The sequence below is a fragment of the Gekko japonicus genome, unplaced genomic scaffold (genome assembly GCF_001447785.1).
Source record: "Gekko japonicus isolate JY-2015 unplaced genomic scaffold, Gekko_japonicus_V1.1 scaffold246, whole genome shotgun sequence".
NCBI classification, from domain to species: domain Eukaryota; kingdom Metazoa; phylum Chordata; class Lepidosauria; order Squamata; family Gekkonidae; genus Gekko; species Gekko japonicus.
In genome coordinates, this window is record NW_015162482.1 from 358188 (window position 1) to 380241 (window position 22054).

Sequence of the window (22054 nt, forward strand, 5' to 3'; positions counted from 1 at the left end):
ATGCTGTACTTCAATGATAAACAGCAGATCATCTATGGCAAAATCCCTGGCATGGTTGTTGACAGGTGTGGATGCTCTTAAACCCCCAGCCTGTCCTGTCACTCCCTTTTCCTGATCCCCCTGGATTTCTGCTTCGATGATGCACCCTGACACTGATGAATCCATTCCTTAGCATTTTAAAACATTTTTGAAGAGAAAATAATGGTGAGAAAAGAACAAGATGAATAGAATTTGTATTGAAAAATCTCTGAAGTGACATCATGCACAGTGCAATAATCAAAACAGACGTCACGTTACAGGAGAGAGGATGAGTTGGCTTGGATCAATACTTTCCTCCCTGAGGTAGATCTGAAACGAGCATTCTTTTCTTCCTCTCCAAAATCCTTTCTTTGACCCATCACTGCTCAAGCTTTATTTTTACTGGCGTTCTCTCTTTCTCCCCCACCCCCTTTCTCTCTTGAACTGGGAGCAAAAATAGTTATATGGTTTTAATCAGAAAGAGAGAGACTTTTCAACCCGTTTACAAACAGCGAGAGCTTCCTAGATTGTGATTGTTAAGTTAAATGAAATGTTGTATGGAGCTATAGAGATAAAGAGGAGAAAAAGAGGTAAATATTTTGTATTAAGATGAAGAAAGAAGGAGAAGGGAACCAGCCAGCTTGGGGGACATTTGGTATTTTGCTTTGAGGTTTTATGGGGGAGGGAGTGTATGGTGTGGGAATTTAGGGTTGCTGAACCTGCCTGCCTTTTGAGAGACAGAATCCCTGAAGAGACAGGAGACTCCAAAGAAACTGAAAATGGGATCAATTTGGAATGCCTCTGTGTGTTGCATGGTTGCAAGAGGTGGTGTTGGAATGGAGCCATATCTGAGACTCAGAAGGGTCTTGAGGAGCTGTCTCATTGGAGGGGAAATTCTTACTTATAGCTCCCTTGGACACAGGTCCAGCCCTTTATGTTTCAGTGCTGCTTATGTCTGCACTCAGTGATTCTACAACTCCTGTAGAATATAAACCCAGCTCAATTAATTCAAACTTGTCCTTAGCTTCACATGGGGTCCACCATGAATGCATCTTGGCAGTAGTGAGTAAAGGACCATGTGGGAGAGTTTTGTGCATATCAGGACAAAAGTCTCAGCTCTGCTTTTCTCTCCTAGACCTGTTTTTTCGGCATAATTTAAACCATCACATGGAAGAATCCTTACTTGCAGAACAGGAGTATTTCCAAGATACAACTGAGGAAAGGGCAAATCTCCTTTATTTATTTCTTAATTCTTGACAGTAGATCTTAACTAGCTTAACTACCACTTTTGCATAATTTTTATGTGATTAAAATCTCCGTAAATATGATGGAACTAAAGCTTTTCCTTTGCTAACTGCTGAACTGGAAAAGACCAATCAGTTTGTTTTGCCTAAGTGCAGTTTTTTCTTCTTATTCTTTAATGGCTTGTGGTGTTAGGCAGTTCTTTAGTGGCAAAGCATTTCCTGGCATAAAATGCTCTGCACGACTGCACCCTCCCTTCTGCACATCCACTGTTATATCAGTGTTTTAATTTTAAATGCACTTATGTAGATTCTTACTCCATTTCCAGCCTTCCTTAAAACTGTAGTATAACCTTCCTTCCCCCAACTCACAATACAGAGCAATTCAGCCTCTACACTCCAGGACCAAAAGTCCCAAGATCAATGTGACACAGGGGAACATGAACCTACACAAAAGTAGGAATGGCTTGCAGCTAGAAAAGCATCAAATATATGGTACAGTTTGAATTACTTTCACTCACAGTTGGTGTTACATCTCTCTGGAGCATATAGAAAGTCAGGCTGGAGATAGACCTTGGAATAATGAATCATTAGCCATGCACTAGGAATCTGGCAACTGTCATCTTTGAACCTATTATATCTCCTGCTGTTTGACAGCCATTGACAGGACAGGGGTTAGAATAGATTTCACATGCAGGGTCATGAGCCTGAAAACTAAAGGGGAGAGGAGAGTTTAGACAGAAGAAGCTCTTGAGGTGAACAGATAATCTCAGAATTTTTCTGGTGCTATTTGTGTAATCTCCGATTGTGAACTCAAGTGCAGATATTTAATACAAGCGAATAATATTGCAAGCTGAACATCCAAATAGTAACATATTAGTCACTGGTTCAAATCCAGTGTATGAACAAGAACATATTACTATTTGATAGCTACCAGTGTCCCGCCATTTCCCACTGAATGTCCTTTTGCAAAGGGGACAAAATTTTGAGAACTTCGTAATAGGGGAAAAACATTTGGTCAATTAGAACTGGGAGCAGCCAAATTAAAAGGTAAAGGTAAAGGTTCCCTTGCTCGAAAGCCAGTCGAGTCCGACTCTAGGATTGCGGTGCTCATCTCCGTTTCAAAGCTGAAGAGCCAGCGCTGTCCAAAGACGTTTCCGTGGTCATGTGGCCGGCATGACTAAACACCAAGGCGCACAGAACGCTGTTACCTTCCCACCGAAGTGGTACCTATTTATCTACTTGCAATTTCTTGCTTTCGAACTGCTAGGTTGGCAGAAGCTGGAACTAGAGACGGGAGCTCACTCCATCATGCGGCACTTGGGTCTCAAACTGCTGAACTACCGACCTTTCATAGCCTGCAGTTCAGCGTCTTAACCACTTGAGCCACCGCAGCTCTTATTACAGAGTCACAAATAATTTTCTCAAAGGCTGAAACATGTTGGGAGATGAGAAGGCATACACATCAGGTTTTGTTTCTTGCAGCAGATTGAGATAATCTATGCAAACGAAAAAAGTTAGGTCAAAGAAAGATAGAAGATTTCACTGTGGCTCTAACTGGAGTAGGCCTAGGCATCTCTACTTTTGAGGCCCATTTTAATTGCATGAGATCCTATTGGCAAATTATTCAATGAAAGATGCAGATTTTTCAGTTACTAAATGGAAGAGTAGAAAAGACTATCAAGAAAAAGCAATCTTTTTTCCATATATTTGTACACAGGTTTCCTTCAAGACCTGCTCCTTCTCCCCCCCCCCATTAATCTCTGAAATAGACAATGGTTTATTACACCAAACTGAGACAAACACTTGGGCTCAGACTACTCATACCATTGTGGCGTCTTCACTTCCCTTTTGCTATTTTCTTGACAGTATGAAATCAGGACCCCTGTTTCTCCAGAGTTCAGCAGTTCCTGCTCCTTGGGGCTTGTTTCTCCACTTTGCAGCTGAGGCTGTCTAGCTAGCTGCTGTGGGGGATGATGCAACCCTTCAGAAGTGCCTATCATGGGTCTGGAACCCAGGCGTGGTGGTGACGGACTGGAGGGGAGTCTATAGCAGGACTGGAGCCAAGTGTTTATCCAAGATTATTTTTTTAGCATAGACAATTTTGATCCAACTGCCAGCTTGTCTGTCAGTATTACAGTTGTTTCACTCCACTAGAACAGCTAAAAATAAGTCATTCAACTTTTCCTGCAGAGATTCTGACTATGGATCGGATGGATGTGGAAGATGAGGTCAAATGAGACCACTCCGCCACAAAGATCTTATTTACCCTACTGAAGATTGTCTGTGCCATTCTAGCACTTATTGTATAACAGTTAATCTGGGAACCTCGGCACCGAGCCTGATAGCTGTGTGGAGCAACTTTGTTCTTTTTCTAGGGTCATTACTCTTAAATCTTTGCTCTGAAATTACCGAGTACAAGACCAGTAGACAATCCTTAGACAAAAGAATACAGGAAGTCATGAATGAAGATGCATGAGATGAGATGCTGTAGAAAACCTAAACTCACCTCCCCTACCTCTCCCATGTTGCTAGGGAGTACATTGCTGCTCTAGCAGAGCAGAGTCTTAGCACTTCTCATGGGTTTAAACCCTAAATACCAAAGAAGGGAGCAGTCCCTTACCCAAGGTTGCACAGAAAACAGCTCTCCTGACCCTTTTTGAGCTACACTGCCTCTTTCTCTAGCACTTATAGACTGAAGCGCTTCACCCTTTTCCCAAGCACTCATCAAACATGCTTTTTCAGGTTGATGAACACATGCTAAATTACCTTACATTATTAAACAGTGGGTGCAAACGAATGGAGAATTTAGGTACATACAGGACAAGAGCTCTGCAAAGGGAATCTTTTAATGGAGTCTTCAAGTGCTTGGAGCTACCTTGATTCTTTAAGTTTATATGAAAATTCCATGGCCTTTAAATTCTCCAGCGATTGTTATGTCTTACCTTCATCCTTGTTTCTGCAGTCTGAACTCTTTGACAGAATGTTAAATCCATTAAAAGGTTGGATCTACAATGGTGACCAAACTGTAAACTTAGTTTCCCTCACAGTGGACCACCTAGCTCCACAAAAGTAGAACGCCAGAATGTGTATGAAAAATAGGCACTATGTTATTTTCCTTTTACTATCCCAGCAATGAAATGCTGGGAGGAGGAGGAACAGATGATACATACCGTGAGAACTAACTAAGGAGACTACAGACCCCAGCAGTCTTGACATTTCTGGCCTCAATATTGGTATGAGAGCAGATCTTTCAGTGATATAGAACAATGCCATTCCCTTACTTTCCTGTTTTAATTAAAAGGGTGGGACGACGACCCCTATATCTCTCAGAATAGCTGTCTCTGAGAGTCTGCAAGGAGCTTGCTACTACAGCTCATAGTGAACTGCCCTTTCAACTTAATGGAAAATGTGAGTTTAGATGTCACATCCCTTATTATTATTCTACATTAGGTATGTTGAAGGAGATGCTTCTTCAGGAATACTAATATCCAGCACAGTTCCCCACTTAATTAATCTTTAAAAGCATTATGTCCTTGGACCAGGAGAGAAACAGGATCAGATCGTTCCTAGAAGTTATTATTTTACCTTGTGATCTTCCAGGATTGTCAATTCCATGTTTTGTAAAATCAGAGCATGTCATATACCAATCAGTGGGTGAGTTAAGTAGCTATGGCCCTCCCTTATGTATTTGGGAATGGGCACATAGAAGAGATATAACTGTGTAGTGAGCCAGGGGCTCAGGCAGGCACAGTCAAGTTTCTTTTCCTTACAGCCCAGTCTTTGATTCCAAGAATATTGATATGCTTTCTCTTCTCACTTCTGTTGAATTCAGCAGTTCATTCTAGAAAGAAATTGTCCCCTTACACCCACCAGCCAGCACTTAGGTTTGTAAACTTCATCTGGCAATAAAGATAATTTGACAATTGGAATTCTGTTGGTATGCCCACTTTTTTCTTTCCTGAAAAGATTCAGTGGAAGGACCATTCAATGCAGTCTACTATGTCTAGCAGAAATGATACACAGATGCAAGAGCTATCAAACTCATGCTCTGGTACTTCCCTTTTAGAACACTGCAAATGCGCCATCTACAAGGAATTATGTCTTGTGGCGATCTTGACAGAGGTGTACATATGTTGTATAACATAGGCTCTGACTTTGATATCAACTTAGTGTTCCTGAGAAATTTTGCATTCATTTCTTCCAGATCAACTTTCTAGCCTTCATGTTGGCAGACAGCATCTGGTGAAGACTTAGAAATGAAGGTGATATTCCCTCTGATTAGGAGGCAGGGATCTATCCCCTAAGTAGCACCAGGTTACATTTCATATCCCTAGTCCATTGTTTGTGTGCTTCTGGAAGTGCAGAAGTAGAATCCATATATTGTGCAGGGTCCACTTCATTGATTTTATGGCATGCACTGATCAATCATGATGCATTGTAGTTTTAGAAAGACTGTGTTAAAAGCTGAAAAGAGGGAAATGTATATTTAAAAAATCTGTTATCAGTGGAGCCCAGCTCTTAGACCTTGTGCCAGGTAGCATTCCATAGAAGAACCTAAGGATAGTATTAGAAAATTTTGCCCAATGAATTTACAAGAAGGCTGTTTTGCTTGAGGTCGTGATAAGAATACTTGAACTGGAAAAGGAATCTAACAATAATCAAGTAATGCAGATGACTGTATGTGAATCTGTGATAGTAAATTCATGAAATAACTTTAGGTATCTGTTTCACAGCAGTCATGACCTATAGGGTATCTTTTCTCTCTGAACACCCACCCAACACTATTGTGTGGAACTTTGTTAAGCATGTTAAAGGCCTCATCAATATTTTCCATAAAAACACTTGTTAAAGGGAAGTTATCATGTTAGGACACTCCAAAGCCTACTCTTAATCTGCTGAGATCAGTCAGGACTTGGATTATATTGTGGTTATCAGATACTTAACTCTAAGGTGGAGATGTTCTTAGACGACCGGGAATTGTACAAGCTGCATACTTTGCAATATGCATACTTTTCTTCCTGGAAACAACAAGAGGGGAAGTGCATGACAAAACTATTTTAAATAATTTCCTATTGGTGGCTTTGCTCAGCTGTAGGGTCAGCTAGGGGTATATATATCCACATCACTGTGGAAAACTGAGATGAACACAATCAAACTGTATCCCTGGGAGTTGGGCTGCTTCCAGTGGGTCATCTCCAAATGGCTATTTTTGAAGGCAATCCAGCTCTCCAAAATATACTTCAGCAATGTGTTTTGCTGATTTAGTCAGCAGGGGAAAGAGAGCAAATTTCAAAACATGCTAAAGTAGTTTTCATTCAAACTGATTATTTGAACATAAAGTACAGACTTAAATCAACTATGAAAGATTTTTTTATTCATACGTTATTGATTTGTGGAACCCACTATCTTGGGATATTGTGACAAGCCAGGAGCTCTTTAAATATTATTATTCTTTTCTATTTTTATAAAACAAAGCACCTCAATACACTGCAGACTCAATGGTCAGAACAGGAGAACATCTTCTGTATTTATTATGTCAAATGTAGTTAATTGTTTTGGCTAATGCATATCTTATGATTACAGAACATTTATAGTGCAATCCTATAGAGTTACACCATTTGAAGTCCATTGAAGTCAATGGGCAAAGGGCCTAACAACTCTGTTTAGGATTGCACAGATTTGGTGTTATGTAGTACCCATTCTTCTAGAATCTTGCGCACAAAGATAAAAGTCCCAGTAGAGCAAATGAAATGTTCATCCATTAGCATAATTTTCTACAGTGTTTCCCTAACAGTCCTCTATTGGTCCATGTGCTCAAAGTTGCTAGGGCATTTTCTGATAGATGTACAACCTGATCATATGAATTCTTACTCAGAAGTAAACCTGAGTTCAATCACACAAGTATGCTTAGGGCTGCAGCCTGAGCAAGCAATGATGCAGTTTATTCCAGTGTATACAAGCATCCTTGTACATGAAAAACCCATCCTTCCACATTAAGCACTAGTAGTCCATCCATTGGTTATGATATACCAAACACTGGGCAGGTCTCTCCTGAAACATGGATGCTTTCTTTCTGGGATTTGGGTGGTTTGATTTTCCTCTCCCCCTTCTACTGCCCAATGGTGCTAAACTAGAAAGACAAGATCCAAATCACCTGCTATTAATGGCTTTCTCCAAGGGGATAGTATTTTGCTTTGGGTAATCTGACTCACAAAAGGCAGACAGGTATGGTTATTTTTGGATGTATGCTTGTAAATATCAGTCCTACAAGTATATTATTATTTACTTCTTTGTTACTGTGCATAAATGTCATAGAGGTTTGTGTGTGAATGTGTGTTTGTGTGTGTGAGAGTGTGTGTGAGTGTGAAAATGAAGAAATGAGTCTGAGGATGATGATAACACAGACTGAGTTATTTTTTATTTTAATCACATGACCAAAAGGCCATTCACTGGTTGAGATTGTTTTTGTTTGTTTGTTTTGATCACATGACCAAACGCAGCACTTGAACATCAAAATAAATTTTAAAATATAAAAAAAATTAAAATATATAAAAAAATAAGAGTTCAGAGCTTTTCACTCCGATCCTGCATTTGGGACATGCATAGCCGTTATCTCAGCCTTTCCAGATGGAAACCCATTGGCCGTCTTTAAGACAGGAGGCTGCCAGTGAGGGGAAACTGGGATTCCAAGGGAAAAGCTAATGCCAATACACTATATATCATGCTATACAATAACCTTATTTTCCCAAAAGGTGCAAGTTGATTTTAGGTTCATGGCTGATGTTAATCAACAGGGCCTTTTGTGTACTTGGTCAGTGTGTCCACTCACACCTCTCCACTATCATCCCAAGCTGTTGCCTTTCTCTACAAAATGGATGCCGGTTCACTTTGGAAGCAAGAGGCAGTCCCATCAGGACATTCGGGGAGATCTCAGAGACTTTGCAGGAGCGAAGCAAGGCGCCTGGACTTAAAAATGCTGAATGTTCACTGTAAAAATTTCTGTATTGAGAGACTGCTTTAGGCTAAGGTACCATTTGCACTATGGAAGGTTAAAGAAAATTTAAAGAGACTAGGATGGAGTTTCCCTTTTGCGACACGCCCTAGAGCTCAAGAAGAGATACTTTTATGTTTGTGCTTTCTTTTCGTAATTGCTGTGTGTGAGGATTTGTGCGTATGAATCTTGATGTAGTTTCCTTCCTGTTAAAGGCAATTCACTGTGTAGTTCTGCATTCCCAGCAATCAACCAAGCTGTTGTATCTGACTTCCAAGCCACAAAGTGTCTTGTTACTGCCATACCTCTGAACGCGACTTTCACAGGGCAAACTAACCTTATAGTTACATTTCTCCATGAAATACCAAGTAGACATTTCTGTCAGACCTCCTAATTAGTTATAGAATTAGCCAATCAGTGTTCAGCTAAACTTGGCTCCTTTAAGATGTTAAGGATGAGAGAGAAGAGTCAGTCTTAAATAACTAGTTTAGGGCAGGAACCTGAATGTAGACTTTTAGCATATTTTCAGATTGATCCTCACTTATTAAGAAATCAGGAGTCCTTCTAGCAAAGGTAAATGTATTTTGCAGGGAATCAGGAGTATATCAACTGATGGAAGCAGATGGTCTGATAAGTGGGATCAGGTCTCTGGAGAGGTGGTATATCAGTCTTCTAGATCAGTAATAAATAGGATCAACAGCCTGGGAACTGGGATTCCTTAAGTCTCCTGCAAGAATCAGCACCAATTTTGATGTAATTTTGAGGCAAACTATCTCTGTGTGGGACAGGGATGAGACCTCTCTCCTACTGGTGTTATGAAGCATAATTGGTATAACTAAATTCTACAGATGAAGGAAATGCTAAAGGCACAAGAGGATCAAGTTATTCAATACCAATCTATAAAAAAGAAACCAGTGTACTTTGTCTATCTGCCAAAAATTCAGCCGATTTAAAACATTTCATCATTTTATGCCATAGTTCTTGACACTGTTCAAGTCTGTTTCTTAAATGGTCTCATTGCCCTTTATCAGAGCAGCACAGTTCTGGCCTGTTTCACTTAACAGCTTGGGTGCTGGAGAACTATGAGGCAAATGTTTTATCAGGAAAAAAAATAGTCTTCCTTCCTCAGTTGCCAAAACCCAAGAAATGCACAAAATTCAGGTAGAGGTACCCACTATCTTCGTCCTAGTCCTGAGCATTTACTGACTGAAAACACAGAAACTAAACTGAGGTGGCACTCATTTGCGAGGAAGTGGGCTCACAACAAATGGGGACTTTTGTAGCTATTCTTTCATATACATTTTAGAAGAAGAAAACTAGAGGAAAGCAAACAAAAATAAGAATTGCCTTGGCTATTTCTCTTCTGTGTTGTATAAAACTAAATTTTTTCTGTAACTGGCTTTAGACTGTCAAGTATATCATAACCACTGCTTCTGTTGCAATTTCTCTTTGTCCTTTTTTAGATTTTTTTTGTACAATAAATATATATACAGCAAAAAGCATTTCCTTCTTTTAATGCATTGGCAAGGAGGTCTTAGCTTTGTGTTTCCAGATAATTTCAAATAGTTTTACTATAAGATTTTGTTTGGGGGAAGGAACTGAAAGAGGATAGTAGTTAGAACAGAAGGTGGATACACACATGTATCTGCTGCAGACTGCAGAGATGGGATTGGTGACTGGTTCTCAGAACCATAAATTGTATTTCCTCTGGAGGACTGGTGATACAACATGGAAGACATGGCACTCAGCTACACAGAGTTAAATCTACAAGCATGCTTTACTTTAAAAGACCTTTATATTCCAAATCCTCTGCAATCCTGAAAATTTTGTATCACACCTCCCTTTCAGTTACTCACTTCTCCCCATTTTAATTTTGGTCAGAAATATGTGTATTGGCTTCATAACCTTCTATTTGGCTCCCCCACCCTAATGTATCAGATGCTATACCACCAGTGGAGCAATTTGATTAGGCTAAGTATTCTGGGGTCAGAATGTAGGAGAGGGAATCCTTTTTCTTCTTTCTCAAACAGAAAGCAGCCTGTATGACTTTCCCCCCATCCCCCAGAGCACTCTTGTACTGAGCTAAAAGCCTCATTCAAGCTAAATCTGAAAATATTCCTTAATGCCTCTCATTTCCCCCCACACTCCCTGATGCTAAATCATCAAACTACTCCACTGGAAAACAAATTCCAAACAGCCTCCAGCAGCTTCCTATTCCTCTTTCCCCGATAAAGAGAGAAAGCACAACATTAAGAACTGGGGGTAGCGGATAAGAGGAAAGTCATCATATCTCATTTATATTAAAATACTCTAAATAAAACTTCATGGAGGACTGGAACCTGAATCGAATACTAGCTCAATTAGTTTCTCATAGGCAACCAAGCTAGTACCAAACTGCAATCTGAGCACCAATCTCCATCTAACTTCTTTTAAGAATGTTTTTGTGGTTGCTAAGGGTTTATCAAGCCTGTGTTTGCAAAAATCAAAATGGGCTAGAGCCTATTTAAAAGATAATCGATATATTTCCCTATTCTAATTCCTGTGATTTATCCAATACCATCCGTTTACTTCTGCCTAGGACTGCATCTGTACTTGTAGCACCACCATGTAGATTCTAATGTACAACGGTGAGCTGTGAATATGCTGCTGTGCCCAGGAACTGCTGCACACAGACCTGCTGGACAGATGGTTAGTGTTATCAGCTTTGACAGTGTTGATTACCTGCTGGGAAGGAAGGGGGACCTGAGCTCGCCCTTCCCTTATGTAAATGGATGGCAGCCAGTGTAAGAGTTGACAGCCTTGAACATCAGGGTTACATGTACCCCTAAATGGTAGGTAGGATAACTTTTTTTAACCCATGCAGCACACTTCTGAGTGCTGTAGATGCAAGCCAGAAGATATCCCATGTAAAAAACCTGCATCTACATGTAGATCAACTTTACTTCCTGAGATTAATGTATCAATATCTCATCCAGTGCTACTTCCTCATGTTTTTGTCATACATTGGAACATGGCTGGAGGCAACAGAAAATAATGTAGTTCTTCCCTCCTACTGCGGATTGAGTCTACAGCAGGGGTCCCCAACATGGTGCCTCTGGGTGCCATGGTGCCCACTGACACCATTTCGGGTGCCCGCCAAGTGTTTTTAGACAGTGGGAGGAGCCAGGTGGGGCTTTTGTCCAGTAAGGCTTCTGATTGGTTGTACAGATTTTAAAACAACATTGCTTTGGCAGCATCTGCCACTGCAGCACAAGGATCTTTACTGCATGACTGAAGGTAAGCTGCAGCAGCCATTTGGTGGTTGGCTCCACCTTCTGTGGCAGCGATTGTATGGCAGCCATGTTGTGGTTGTGCCCCCACCCTGTGTCAGAATTCCAAAAGGTGCCCACAGGGTCAAAAAGGTTGGGGATCTTGGCTCTAGAGCTTCTGCATGGTTTAGAGCTTCTTATCTAAAGGAAAGATTGTGAAGTAGCTCAAAGTCATTCTTGGGTTTTCTGTTTCCTAGCTGAAAGTGGGAGGTTAAATTCGGAGTTCTAAAAAGGGACACTGCAGAGCAGACAGCTACAGTGTCTAGTAATGCAAACCAGGGTTATACCTACTTTTGGAAATTAAAGCGAAGTGCTGCTGAGAACATAAGTAGAGCCCTCCATCTAGTCCGGCATCCTGTCTTTCACACAGTGGCCAACCAGTTCCTCTGGAGGTCAGACAACAGGGGGAACAGAGGCCAAGGCCTTCCCCGATGTTGCCTCCTGGCACTGGGGTTCAGAGATTTACTGAGGAAGATTGACAGGATGACAAGCTCATCTTAAAAACTGAGAATGGCCATTTGGTGCTGAACTGATGACACCTGGAAAAATATCAGTTTTTCACATAGTTTTGAAAATACTGGAAAACTCATCTCTAAGAAGCTCTCAGTGCTTCCTACCTGAAGTCATTGGTGATACATTATTGGAGGAATCTAGCCTTTTCCACTTTTACCCTGTAACTAACTTCAAGATAAATCCTCTAGACAGAACTTGTGCATTCTGGATTCCATTTCCTGTATAGCACAACATTCATGTAAAAATAAGGACAATAGTTAATTATAGCTGCACAGCAAGAAGCAAGTCCAGTGAACATAGGAAATCAAATGCCATTTGCAAAGGCAGGTACAAAAAGGAAAATTACTCCATCTCCTTTGTTCAGATAAGAAAGATCTAAAACATGCTTATTGTAAGCAAGGGGTGGTGGATTAATGCATCAAGAATACAAATCATCATCTTGTAGTCCTAACACCTTGTGATTATTCACACTGACAAACATACAGGAAGAATACATGCACTTCAATACAATAGCCAACATTACGTTTTGCTCCCTCATCCTTAGCTGCTCCACTCCATCCAGTCCTCTTTCCCACTTTTATTCTTGTTATACTGCAAGGTCATTGGACAGAAACTATGCACTTCTGAGTTCCATGTAGTATAATGGTTTTGGAACGAAAGGTTTAAAATAGTAACCTCATTTTATTATAATTCCATAGGAGAAAACAAGCATACTATGATTAGGAAATCAAATACTGTTGTGAAAGGCATACAAAAAAGTTATTCCTTCTGTTCTGCCGTCCCAAAATTGTAAAAGCTGAGATTTACAACTGGCCAGAAGTGCTGCAGGAAACTGAATCATGGGATGCTGTTTTATGGAGCCCTCATTAGGAGGTGACAGGTATGCTGAGAATGCAAGAGCTAATTACATTGCCCCAATCAGAGGAAGTGCTGTGAACGTACATGCACACATGGACATGAAGTCAATCAGAGCAACTCTAGCTTGCAGGTTACGTTTTGCCAGAAATTCAACAGCTCAGTAAAAAGAGACAGATGAACAAACTGGTGGCAGGACAAGATAATAATCCCTCTGAAAGCACAGGTTTATTTCATGGAACAGAAATTTGGACAAATGTGTGCCAAATAGATCAAATCATCCATGAATGCCAACCTTTGACCTCTTCAAGCATCTAAGCTCTTGCTTAAATATTGTGGGGAACATTCCTGACATGTTTTTAATTTACAGAACTCCCATGACACAACCATGTGACAATATTTCGGCAGAGTGTGCCGTTCATGTCAACATGTTTAAAGATGATGTCTGATCAGATCCCGAAATAGTTCAATCTTTGAGCAAACTGAATGGGTGACATCCAAAATGATGCATGCATGCATGGGAGCCATTCCAAAAGTCATGCCATTGACATAAATAATCACATGGAAACTAGCCTTCATTTGAGGGAGTTACTGAAAGTTCCTCTGCCGAAGGGTAATTTGAGCTAAAGCATCTTAAAATATATAAATAAATGATATCATATTGGCCCCAATAACAAAGTCCTGACTTACTAACCAAGTGTTCAGAGCTAGCACCTCTCTAGTTACCAGATTCTTGCGCAAATAGCAGCTGAGAGCTCTTATCACCATTCCCTGCTTGCAAATGTCCAAAAAGCACCTGGTTAGCCACCAATAGAGACAGAATGTTGGATATATGGACCTTCTGTCTAGTATAGCATGTCAATTTAATTTTTTCCTACCCCTAATTACTTCTATAGCGTTAACTTTCCCTGCAACTCTTTCCACAGCTGCAGTATCCCTCTAATTTAGTATTTGTAGAAGTGCCTACAAACAACTATAGGAGGTACATAAATATCAGTTCAGTGAGCTGCTGCCTACAAACTCACAATTCTTGAAAAGAAAAACTTCAACATTCCTTTCTGTCCTGAATTCCCACTCTGTTCCATTTGTGCTCTCTCTCATTTGATAAGCTTTCTTTTTAGACACAAAGATTTTATATAGGGTCTCCCATGCTCAAGACAAATTCTTCAGTGGTCCAGGGTGGGGCAGTCTACTTCTGAGAGAAGCTCCTCCCTCCTGACAGGCAGGGTCGCCAATCTTTCTGCAATTCCTAGAGGGAAGGGCTTCTCTTTCTAAACCCAGTCTTTGGCCCTGCCTGAAGGCAGACAGTAATTGTCGGCTTACGCTCCATTTAGAGTGCCATGATTCCAAATTAGGCTTTGTTTTTTCTCTTCATTCTAGTTTTATTTCTTGCCTTCTATCTTTCTTCCTTGGTGAACAGACCTTCCAGGGAGTGGGAAGGACCTTGCTCCCCCTCCTCCTCCTTCAGGCTCTTGGCAGCAGAATCCTCTGGGAGGAGTGAAAAGCAGTGGGGATTCCTCCCCCCTCTCTTGCTAACCAGATCTTTCCAGCCACAGGGGTCTCCAGCCCTTGGGCCGGGAGCTTCCCCAGTTGCTCTCAAAGGAGCATCGGTGGCTGCCACATCAGAGAGCTCAGGCCCTCCAAGCGGCCTATAGAGGCACACTGGGTAGGCTACATGCAGCAGAGTCTGTCTTAACTGCATCTCCATCCTTCATCACCCTCACGTTAAGAGGTTTTCTAAGGGGTACTTCCTTGACTAACCCACCTCAGGCACATCGCTTCTCTACTTGGAGCTTGAACTTAAGGCTCTCTCCAAGCCTCCATTAGAGCCCATGGCCACTTGCTTGTTCAAGGAACTCACCTTTAAAACCATTTTTCTGGTTAGTATCACAGTGGCCAGGAGGGTGTCAGAATTCAAAGCTCTCCCAGTGGGCAAAGAGCTTTGCATGTTCCATAACATGGAGTAGTGCTCTGTCCAGAGCTGGCCTTTATCCCAAAGGTAAATTTGGCCTTCGTAGGTTGGAAGGATTAGTTCTTCCTTCCTTCTGCTCTAGTTCCAAAACACCCCCTAGGAGTAGGAGTGGCACTTTTTGGACATTAAGAGGGCCCTGACAGCCAGTTTGGTGTAGTGGTTAAGTGTGCGGACTCTAATCTGGGAGAACCGGGTTTGATTCCCCACTCTTCCGCTTGCACCTGCTGATATGACCTTGGGTCAGTCACAAGCTCTGGCTCAGCTGTCCTTGAAAAAGAGCAGTTTGTGTCAGAGTTTTCTCAGCCCCACCCACCTCACAGGGTGTTTATTGTGGGGAGGGGAAGGGAAAGGAGTTTGTAAGCCGCTCTGAGACTCCAAGTGAAGGGCGGGGTATAAATCCAATCTCTTCTTCTTCTATATTGATAGGACTAAGCCATTTGTAAGACTGATGCTGATATTTCAAGAAGGCCTCCCTTGGACAAGAAACGCTTCTCCTTTTGTGAACCCAAGCGTACCTTTACTTTTCGTTCACCTAATCAGTTCTAAGGGAGTAGGCAACCCAAACACTCAGATGGAAATAGTTCCTTCTCCCCCAGAACACAAGGTCAGAATCCAAAGGGTCTAAAATAGAGCTCTTTGGCATGACTATCTCAGAGATTCAGACTCACCAAAGATAGGAGGTTGTCGTCAATATTTTGCAGCACATAGGAAATCATCATAGGTGACAAGTGGGTTTTAGACACATTGGCAAATGGTTACTCTCTGGAGCGAACAGATTTCTTCAAGTACCAAGAAATTGTTGTCCACAAAACGTCTTCTCCTCAAGGACATTCAACATTTCTCAGATATCGGGGCAACAGAGCCAGTACCAAAGAGTCAAAAATCCTTGGGGGTTTACTCAGTTCTTTTTATAGTCCCCAAAATAGAATGGGGAAGTGAGGGCCATTATAGACCTTAAGTGGCTCAACAGGAGATAACAAAGGAGAGGTTCAGGATGGAAACCCTCAAGTCCATAGTTGTCCATTCTAAGGGAGATTTCTGGCTTCAATAGATCTCTCAGAGGCGTATTTGCATATCCCAATCCAGGAATCACATTAGACCAGAGGTGTCGAACTCATTTGTTATGAGGGCCGGATCTGACATAACTGTTGAAATGCCAGGTACCAGGTATAAAGCACAGGAGCTGGTAAGCTCCGAATTGTTGTATCCTCACTGCAAGGCCCCATGGGCTGGGAGGGGGTACAGAGGAAACGCCACATAGCCAAATTGGAGAGCCAGCAGTGCAGCACTGGGCAGACACTCCCACGCTGCTTGACTGCTGCAGATCAGGTTGTTCTGCCACGCTGAAGCCGCAATAAGAGTGGCTTCACCCACTCCCTCCCCGAGCAGTCTTCTGTTCTCTCCCTTGCACCAGTTGCTTGTGGGCCACATAAGAGCTCCGGATGGGCTGGTGCCCCTGGGCCTTATGTCTGACAGCTCTGCAGTAGAGGTTCTGTGCCTTTCTTACAACCGTCTCCAATTTCAGTTTGGAGTTCTTGCCTTTGGCCTCAAAATGGAACCAAAGTCTTGGTCTCATTGATAGTACACTTGAGAACCCAGGGAATGTCCATATTCCCTTTTTTGGACAACATTTGATCAGGTCCCCATTTCACCTACAGGGGATGGAGGTTGTACGTAAGACAGTATCATGTCTCCAGAATCACTGGTTCATTACCAACTGGGAGAAAAACAACTTATACCCATCTCGAAGGGTTCTGCATTTAGGGGTCATTATAGACTCCGTTCAGGTTAAAGTTTTCCTATCACAGGATCTACAATGGTGGACAAATCCTTCCACGTTCCTGGAGGGAACCCGCTTTGGGAACTGAAAAGGATGATGATGACTTTGGACACCAGCCTTTCTGGCTGGAAGGTCCACTCAAGGCATTTTGTCTCAGGAAGAGTCCTCATGAAACATCAGGGCTATAAGGCTAGGGTTAGGGTCCTTCCAAGATCTCCTGACAGCACAACTTGTCATTGTTCACATTGGCAATATGGCAGCCAAATCCTACATCAACCATCAGGGGGGTACCAAATCCAAATCGCTTCATGAAGAGGCAAAGCTGATGATGTGGTGGGCAGAGACCTATCTGAAGTTGATCAAGGCTTTTGACTTAGCAGGACAGAACAACAGATTAGTGGGCTGGTTCAGTTGGATGACTAAATCAAGCAGAATGGATGCTGAACAAGGCAATTTTCCAGCAGATATGTCACAGATTTGGTGAGGTGGAAGTGGACTTGTTTTCAACGGAACAAAACTTCCAAGTGCCCTGGTTGGTCTCAAGAACAAGGTCTCCTGCAGGTCATAGGGGTAAGATGCCTTAAGCTGCGACTGGCCAAATCTGCTGCTGTACGCTTTTTCTCCAGTGCAACTAATACCCAGAGTGATTCAGAGAATCATGGTTCTCACGGCAGAAGTAGTGCTGGTTGCTTCCTTCTGGCCAAGGAGGCCATGGTTCCAGAACCTTCTAGGGCTGTCTATCAAGGAGACCTGGCATCTCCCAATCAGGAAAAGTTTTCTTCAACAGAGGGATATCTCTCACCCTCAGCCTGGGTTACTAAGCCTCATAGTTTGAAGGCTGAGTGGTCACAACTCAAAGAAATAAGATAACCCGATAAGGCTATTAACACGATGATAGCCTCTAGGAAGGGTGTCACCAATAGGGTTTATAACAGTTCATGGCAGGTTTCCTGCATGGTGTTTCAACCATGGGACAGAGCCTCTTACAGGCTGTGTAATTGTTGTAGAGGGATCTTTACTGCTTGTGGACCAGAATGGGTTTAGAGAGGAGCCCCTCCCCCTAGGAATCGCACAAAGACTGCCAACCCTGCCTGTCTGGAGAGAAGAGCTTCTCTCAGAAGTAGACTGCCCCAGCCCTGGACCACCAAGAAGGAAGATTCATGGTATGACAAATCTTCCATTCTCAATGCCACCTGTATCTGAGCAGAAGTGATACTATAAAGCCTGCATCTGCCTTAAAATTTCTTTGTTAGGGCTTCACATTTTTTCTAAGGATTCAGGCCACCAACGTGAGGATAAAACTGTGAAGACCTATCAGAATATATTGCTAGGCATGAGCTGTGTACAAGGAACATATTGATTCCATGGCAGTTAACAAAAGGAGAGCAGCAGTGGGGATAATCTGTGAAGAGGAGAGCAACAGGAAATAAATAATTCAATTCAAACAGTTATGAACAAGCTAAAAGAGCACTGAGGACTTCCGCTATTATCCTGAATGGAAGATGGCAGATCATATTCCTGGCCACAGATATTGATTGGCATGCAGCAGCTTCAGGACAACTGGAGAGAAGCTGATGAGAAAGCAAGACCTTAAAATACATAAAATATTGGCTTGATTTCTTGTTGATACACACTTTATTAGTTGGGAAGGCTGATAACCATTATTGGATATACCAGATGAAACATAAAAGTCTTCACTGCTGGCGAAAGACACCGATAGAGGGAGACAGATTAAGCTCTTGGAAAGGGAATTCCGAAGTTTTGGTGCCACAATAAGAGAAGGCCCTCTCTCAGGCTGCCTACCATCTAGCCTCTGAGGATTACCAGAGCGAGCAGGTAGGTTTGTACAGCAGAAGGCTTTTCTTAAGGTATGTTGGTCTCAGACCATACAGGGCATGAAAGGTCCATCTAGTCCAGCACCTTGAATTGATCCCAGAAGCAAATTGGAAGCCAGTGTAGTTGGAACAAGACTGGAGTGATTTAGTGCCAACAACCAACTCCAGTCTACACCCTGGCCACAGCATTCTGTACAAACTGGACAGTCTTCTGGACAGTATTCAAGGGCAGCCTCACATAGAGTGCATTACAGAAATCTAATCTAGGCATGTACCAAAGTGGCAAGATCTTTTCTGTCCAGGAAAGGCTGCAGCTGGCTCGCCAGTCAAAACTGCTGAAAGGCACCCCTAGTTACCAGTGCCATTTGTTTATCTGACAGAAGGCCTGGGTCCAGGAGTACCCCAAGCTACAAACCTGGTCATTTAGGGGGAGTGTCGGGTCATTTCCTGTGGGAGCGCACAGGAGTGGAGCTCCAGCAGTAAGGAGCCCAGGGGGCAGGCACATGCAAGAAGCCCTGCCCCCTGCTCCCAGCAGCCCTCAGTTGGGCCACAAGGAGCAAGAAGCAGCCAGGCAAGTTGCAGAGCCCCACCCCACAGGCCCGCCTTCAGGTACAAGCTTTCCCTCCTCTGTCAGGGCAGATCTGCGCATCCCCCCAGTAGCTAGCAATCCAAAACAGTCCAGTGGCACCTTTAAGACCAAGTTTTATTCAGGTACAAGCTCTCCCTCCTCTGTGAGGACAGATCTGCACGTCCCCCCCCCCATAGCTAGTAATCCAAAACAGTCCAGTGGAGCCTGAGTGGTGGGTGTTGCCTTCTGACACACTTCCGGTGATGTCAGGGGGTGTGGCATATGCAAATAAGTTATGCTAATGAGCCCCTGCACCTCTTTTTCTATGAAATGACCCCTGGGGAGCGCAACCCCATCCCGACCCATTATGTGGGTCAGACCTTCCCCCACCAGTAGCACCTCTGTTTTGTTGGGATTTGATAAGGTATGTTTTTTTTTATCCTGTCAGTTTTGTTTTTACAAGTTAACCTCTTTTCCCCACACTACAGAATATAATCTAAATAATATATAAAAACCAGAGTAAAAAAATAGGGAAAATTTTTATGGCAAAGCTTTCATCACCTTAGTGAGGGATCTTGTTTGTTGAAATCCACATCCAGCCCCAGAACAGCAGTCCAACTTCTGCCAAAGTAGGTTCTCAGAGAAGAATTCAAGTATGAGAGATTAGTGGGTGAAAACATTAAATTTTAGGCAAAGGGAACATAGCATAGATTCCAAAACCTTCATCCATTCCTTAAAGAGACAGATGTTTTAGCATATACATATTCTACTTCAGCATCTCACCAGTTTAATCATCTCCTGCTCTGAATAGATAAGGATATGGGCTTACATTCTAACCACTTTTTTCATTTGTCCTATTTACTTTTTATTCACCCTAGTTACTTCCACTTGCAGAAAAGGGGGAGGGTGATTTTCGTTGATTGCTCCCCACTCATTGCAACCCCCCATTCAAGTCCCACAGTGTTTCTTGGGGTACACTGACCCATGGAGTCACATTTTCAAGAGTCAAAAGAGATTGCAGCAAGAAGAGTTAGGCAGGAAAATTGCTGTTTATGCCGTTTATGCAACACAGCTCTAATCACACTACCGAACATCCAAGCCTTGGACTCTAAAAATCTGGTTGCCTTCTAGGCACTTGGATGACTTGTCACATTAAATAAGAACATAAGAAGAGCCCTGCCAGATCAGACCAACAGTCCAGTATCCTGTCTCATATGGTGGCCAACCAATTCCTCTGGAGGGCCAACAACAGGGCATAGAGGCTGAGGCCTTCCCCTGATGTTGCCTTCTGGCTCTGGGATTCAGAGGCTTAGTGCCTCTGAATGTGGAGGTTCCCCTCAGTCACCATGGCTAGTAGCCATTGATAGACTTATCCCCCCATGAATTGATCTATTCCCCTTTTAAAGCTGTTTATTTCTGTGGCCATCACTACATCCTCTGGCAGCGAATTCCACATTTTAATCACTCTCTATGTAAATTAGTATTTCGTATTGTTGAGTTCTAGGATTTTGGGAGAGGGAGAAAGATTTCTCTTTGTCAATTCTGTCCACCCCATGCATAATTTTATAAACCTTTTGGCTTCCTTATTCCTAGTTCCATCATCCTCCCATGTTATATCCTCCACTACAGCCTTGCTCTTTAAGATACATTACCTCTAGAATGCTGTATGAATTGAAAGCAAAAGCAGCTTGTTCAAACTTGTTTAAGCCTGTTACTCCCCATTTCAAATACAGCTAGATTCCGCCCCCCCCCCAAAAAGAGGCTTCATGTAAAATTATGCACTATACCTTGTGTATTTTAGAAGTGGGCAGGGAGAACTCAGATAAAGTAAGATGAACTCTTTTAAAATATTTAGTTAGTATGCTAGGGATTGGTACTCACACTCCAGTGATGGAATACACAGCCGGCAGGCTAGACTCAACTTGCCATGGGATTATTCAGTTGGAGCTGCTAAACTTTAGGATCACTTTCAGACATGCATGTTAGTATTATTTCCGGGACAAGTTAACTCAGGGCTGTGTGTTGTTTAACACCTTGCTTGCAACTCCTGACTGTAGGGACTGTTTCATGAAAACTGCCCACTGTGATCCAGTGAACTTCAGCTAGCTACAATCCATCCTTGTCTACAAGAAGTTGGATGAATGAAAAATGCTGTTACACACCTTTTTGGTTTTACCATCTTTTGTGAATAAGTGTCATAAAATCCATCATGAGCGCCAAGCTGGAAAAATGATTTTGCTAAATCAAACTGTCAAAAGACAGTTACCAAATCACATCAACCAGCTTTCTCCATACACTCTTCTAGATTAAAGCCAACATGTTTAGCAACGGATATAGACAGCCTTGGACATTATGAAGAACAAACTCCGTGTTCCTAAAGCTGCTAGCTCCAGTACCATCACTCCATACTGCTTATGTATCCCTCTCCCTGGCATGCTTTTCACAATGTAATGCACTCCCAGAGAAAAGTAGAGCCAAGGCAGCTATCTGTAGTTACACAAGGGACTCTGGAATATACTGCACACCCCTCACTTGGAGGAATGTATGTAGTAAGGGGAGAGCAAGACCATCACCACTGAAAAGTTTCTGCTTGGATGTGTTTGTTTTGAAGAAAGAAGGCAAAAGTTTAATGAGCAATTGCTATTGTTCTAGTCACGTCTGCATCACCTGCTTCTGCTTGGTCAGTGGCTGACCTAATTCAGAGGGAGAAAGTATGGGGGGGGGAGTAGGGTATAAATTCTGAGCAGAAGCTGGAGAAATTAGGACAGGCATATATTGGTTGCCCCTACTGTAGATGACCACCCACACACCAGGGCCAAAACCTCGTGTCAGCTATGACATAATGTAGGCCTCTGATCCAGCTCTTTTTACTGCTTCCTCACAAGTCTGCCTTCATGCAAATATCCACAGTAATTAAAATTCTAAGCTAGAGATGATGACTGGCTTCCATCAATCTTGTTATCAGCAGAT

General features: G+C 42.4%; 2 protein-coding genes across 3 annotated transcripts in view; one reads left to right on the top strand and one right to left on the bottom strand.

Moving 5' to 3' along the window:
- Positions 1 to 115, top strand: part of GDF11 (growth differentiation factor 11) — a 29172-nt gene extending 29057 nt beyond the window's left edge. Inside the window, exon 4 of the mRNA XM_015405873.1 lies at positions 1 to 115. Within this exon, the coding sequence (XP_015261359.1) occupies positions 1 to 81 (81 nt within the window). The 3' untranslated portion in view covers positions 82 to 115.
- Positions 1 to 22054, bottom strand: part of SARNP (SAP domain containing ribonucleoprotein) — a 145047-nt gene that overhangs the window by 33735 nt on the left and 89258 nt on the right. The window contains exon 13 of one of the 2 annotated variants that reach the window (XR_001482354.1): positions 19661 to 19720. The exons of the other annotated variant lie outside the window; for it this stretch is intronic. The gene's annotated coding sequence lies outside the window, so the exon portion shown is untranslated. Of the gene's footprint in view, positions 1 to 19660; positions 19721 to 22054 lie in introns of those variants that run through there. 2 annotated transcript variants of the gene reach the window in all.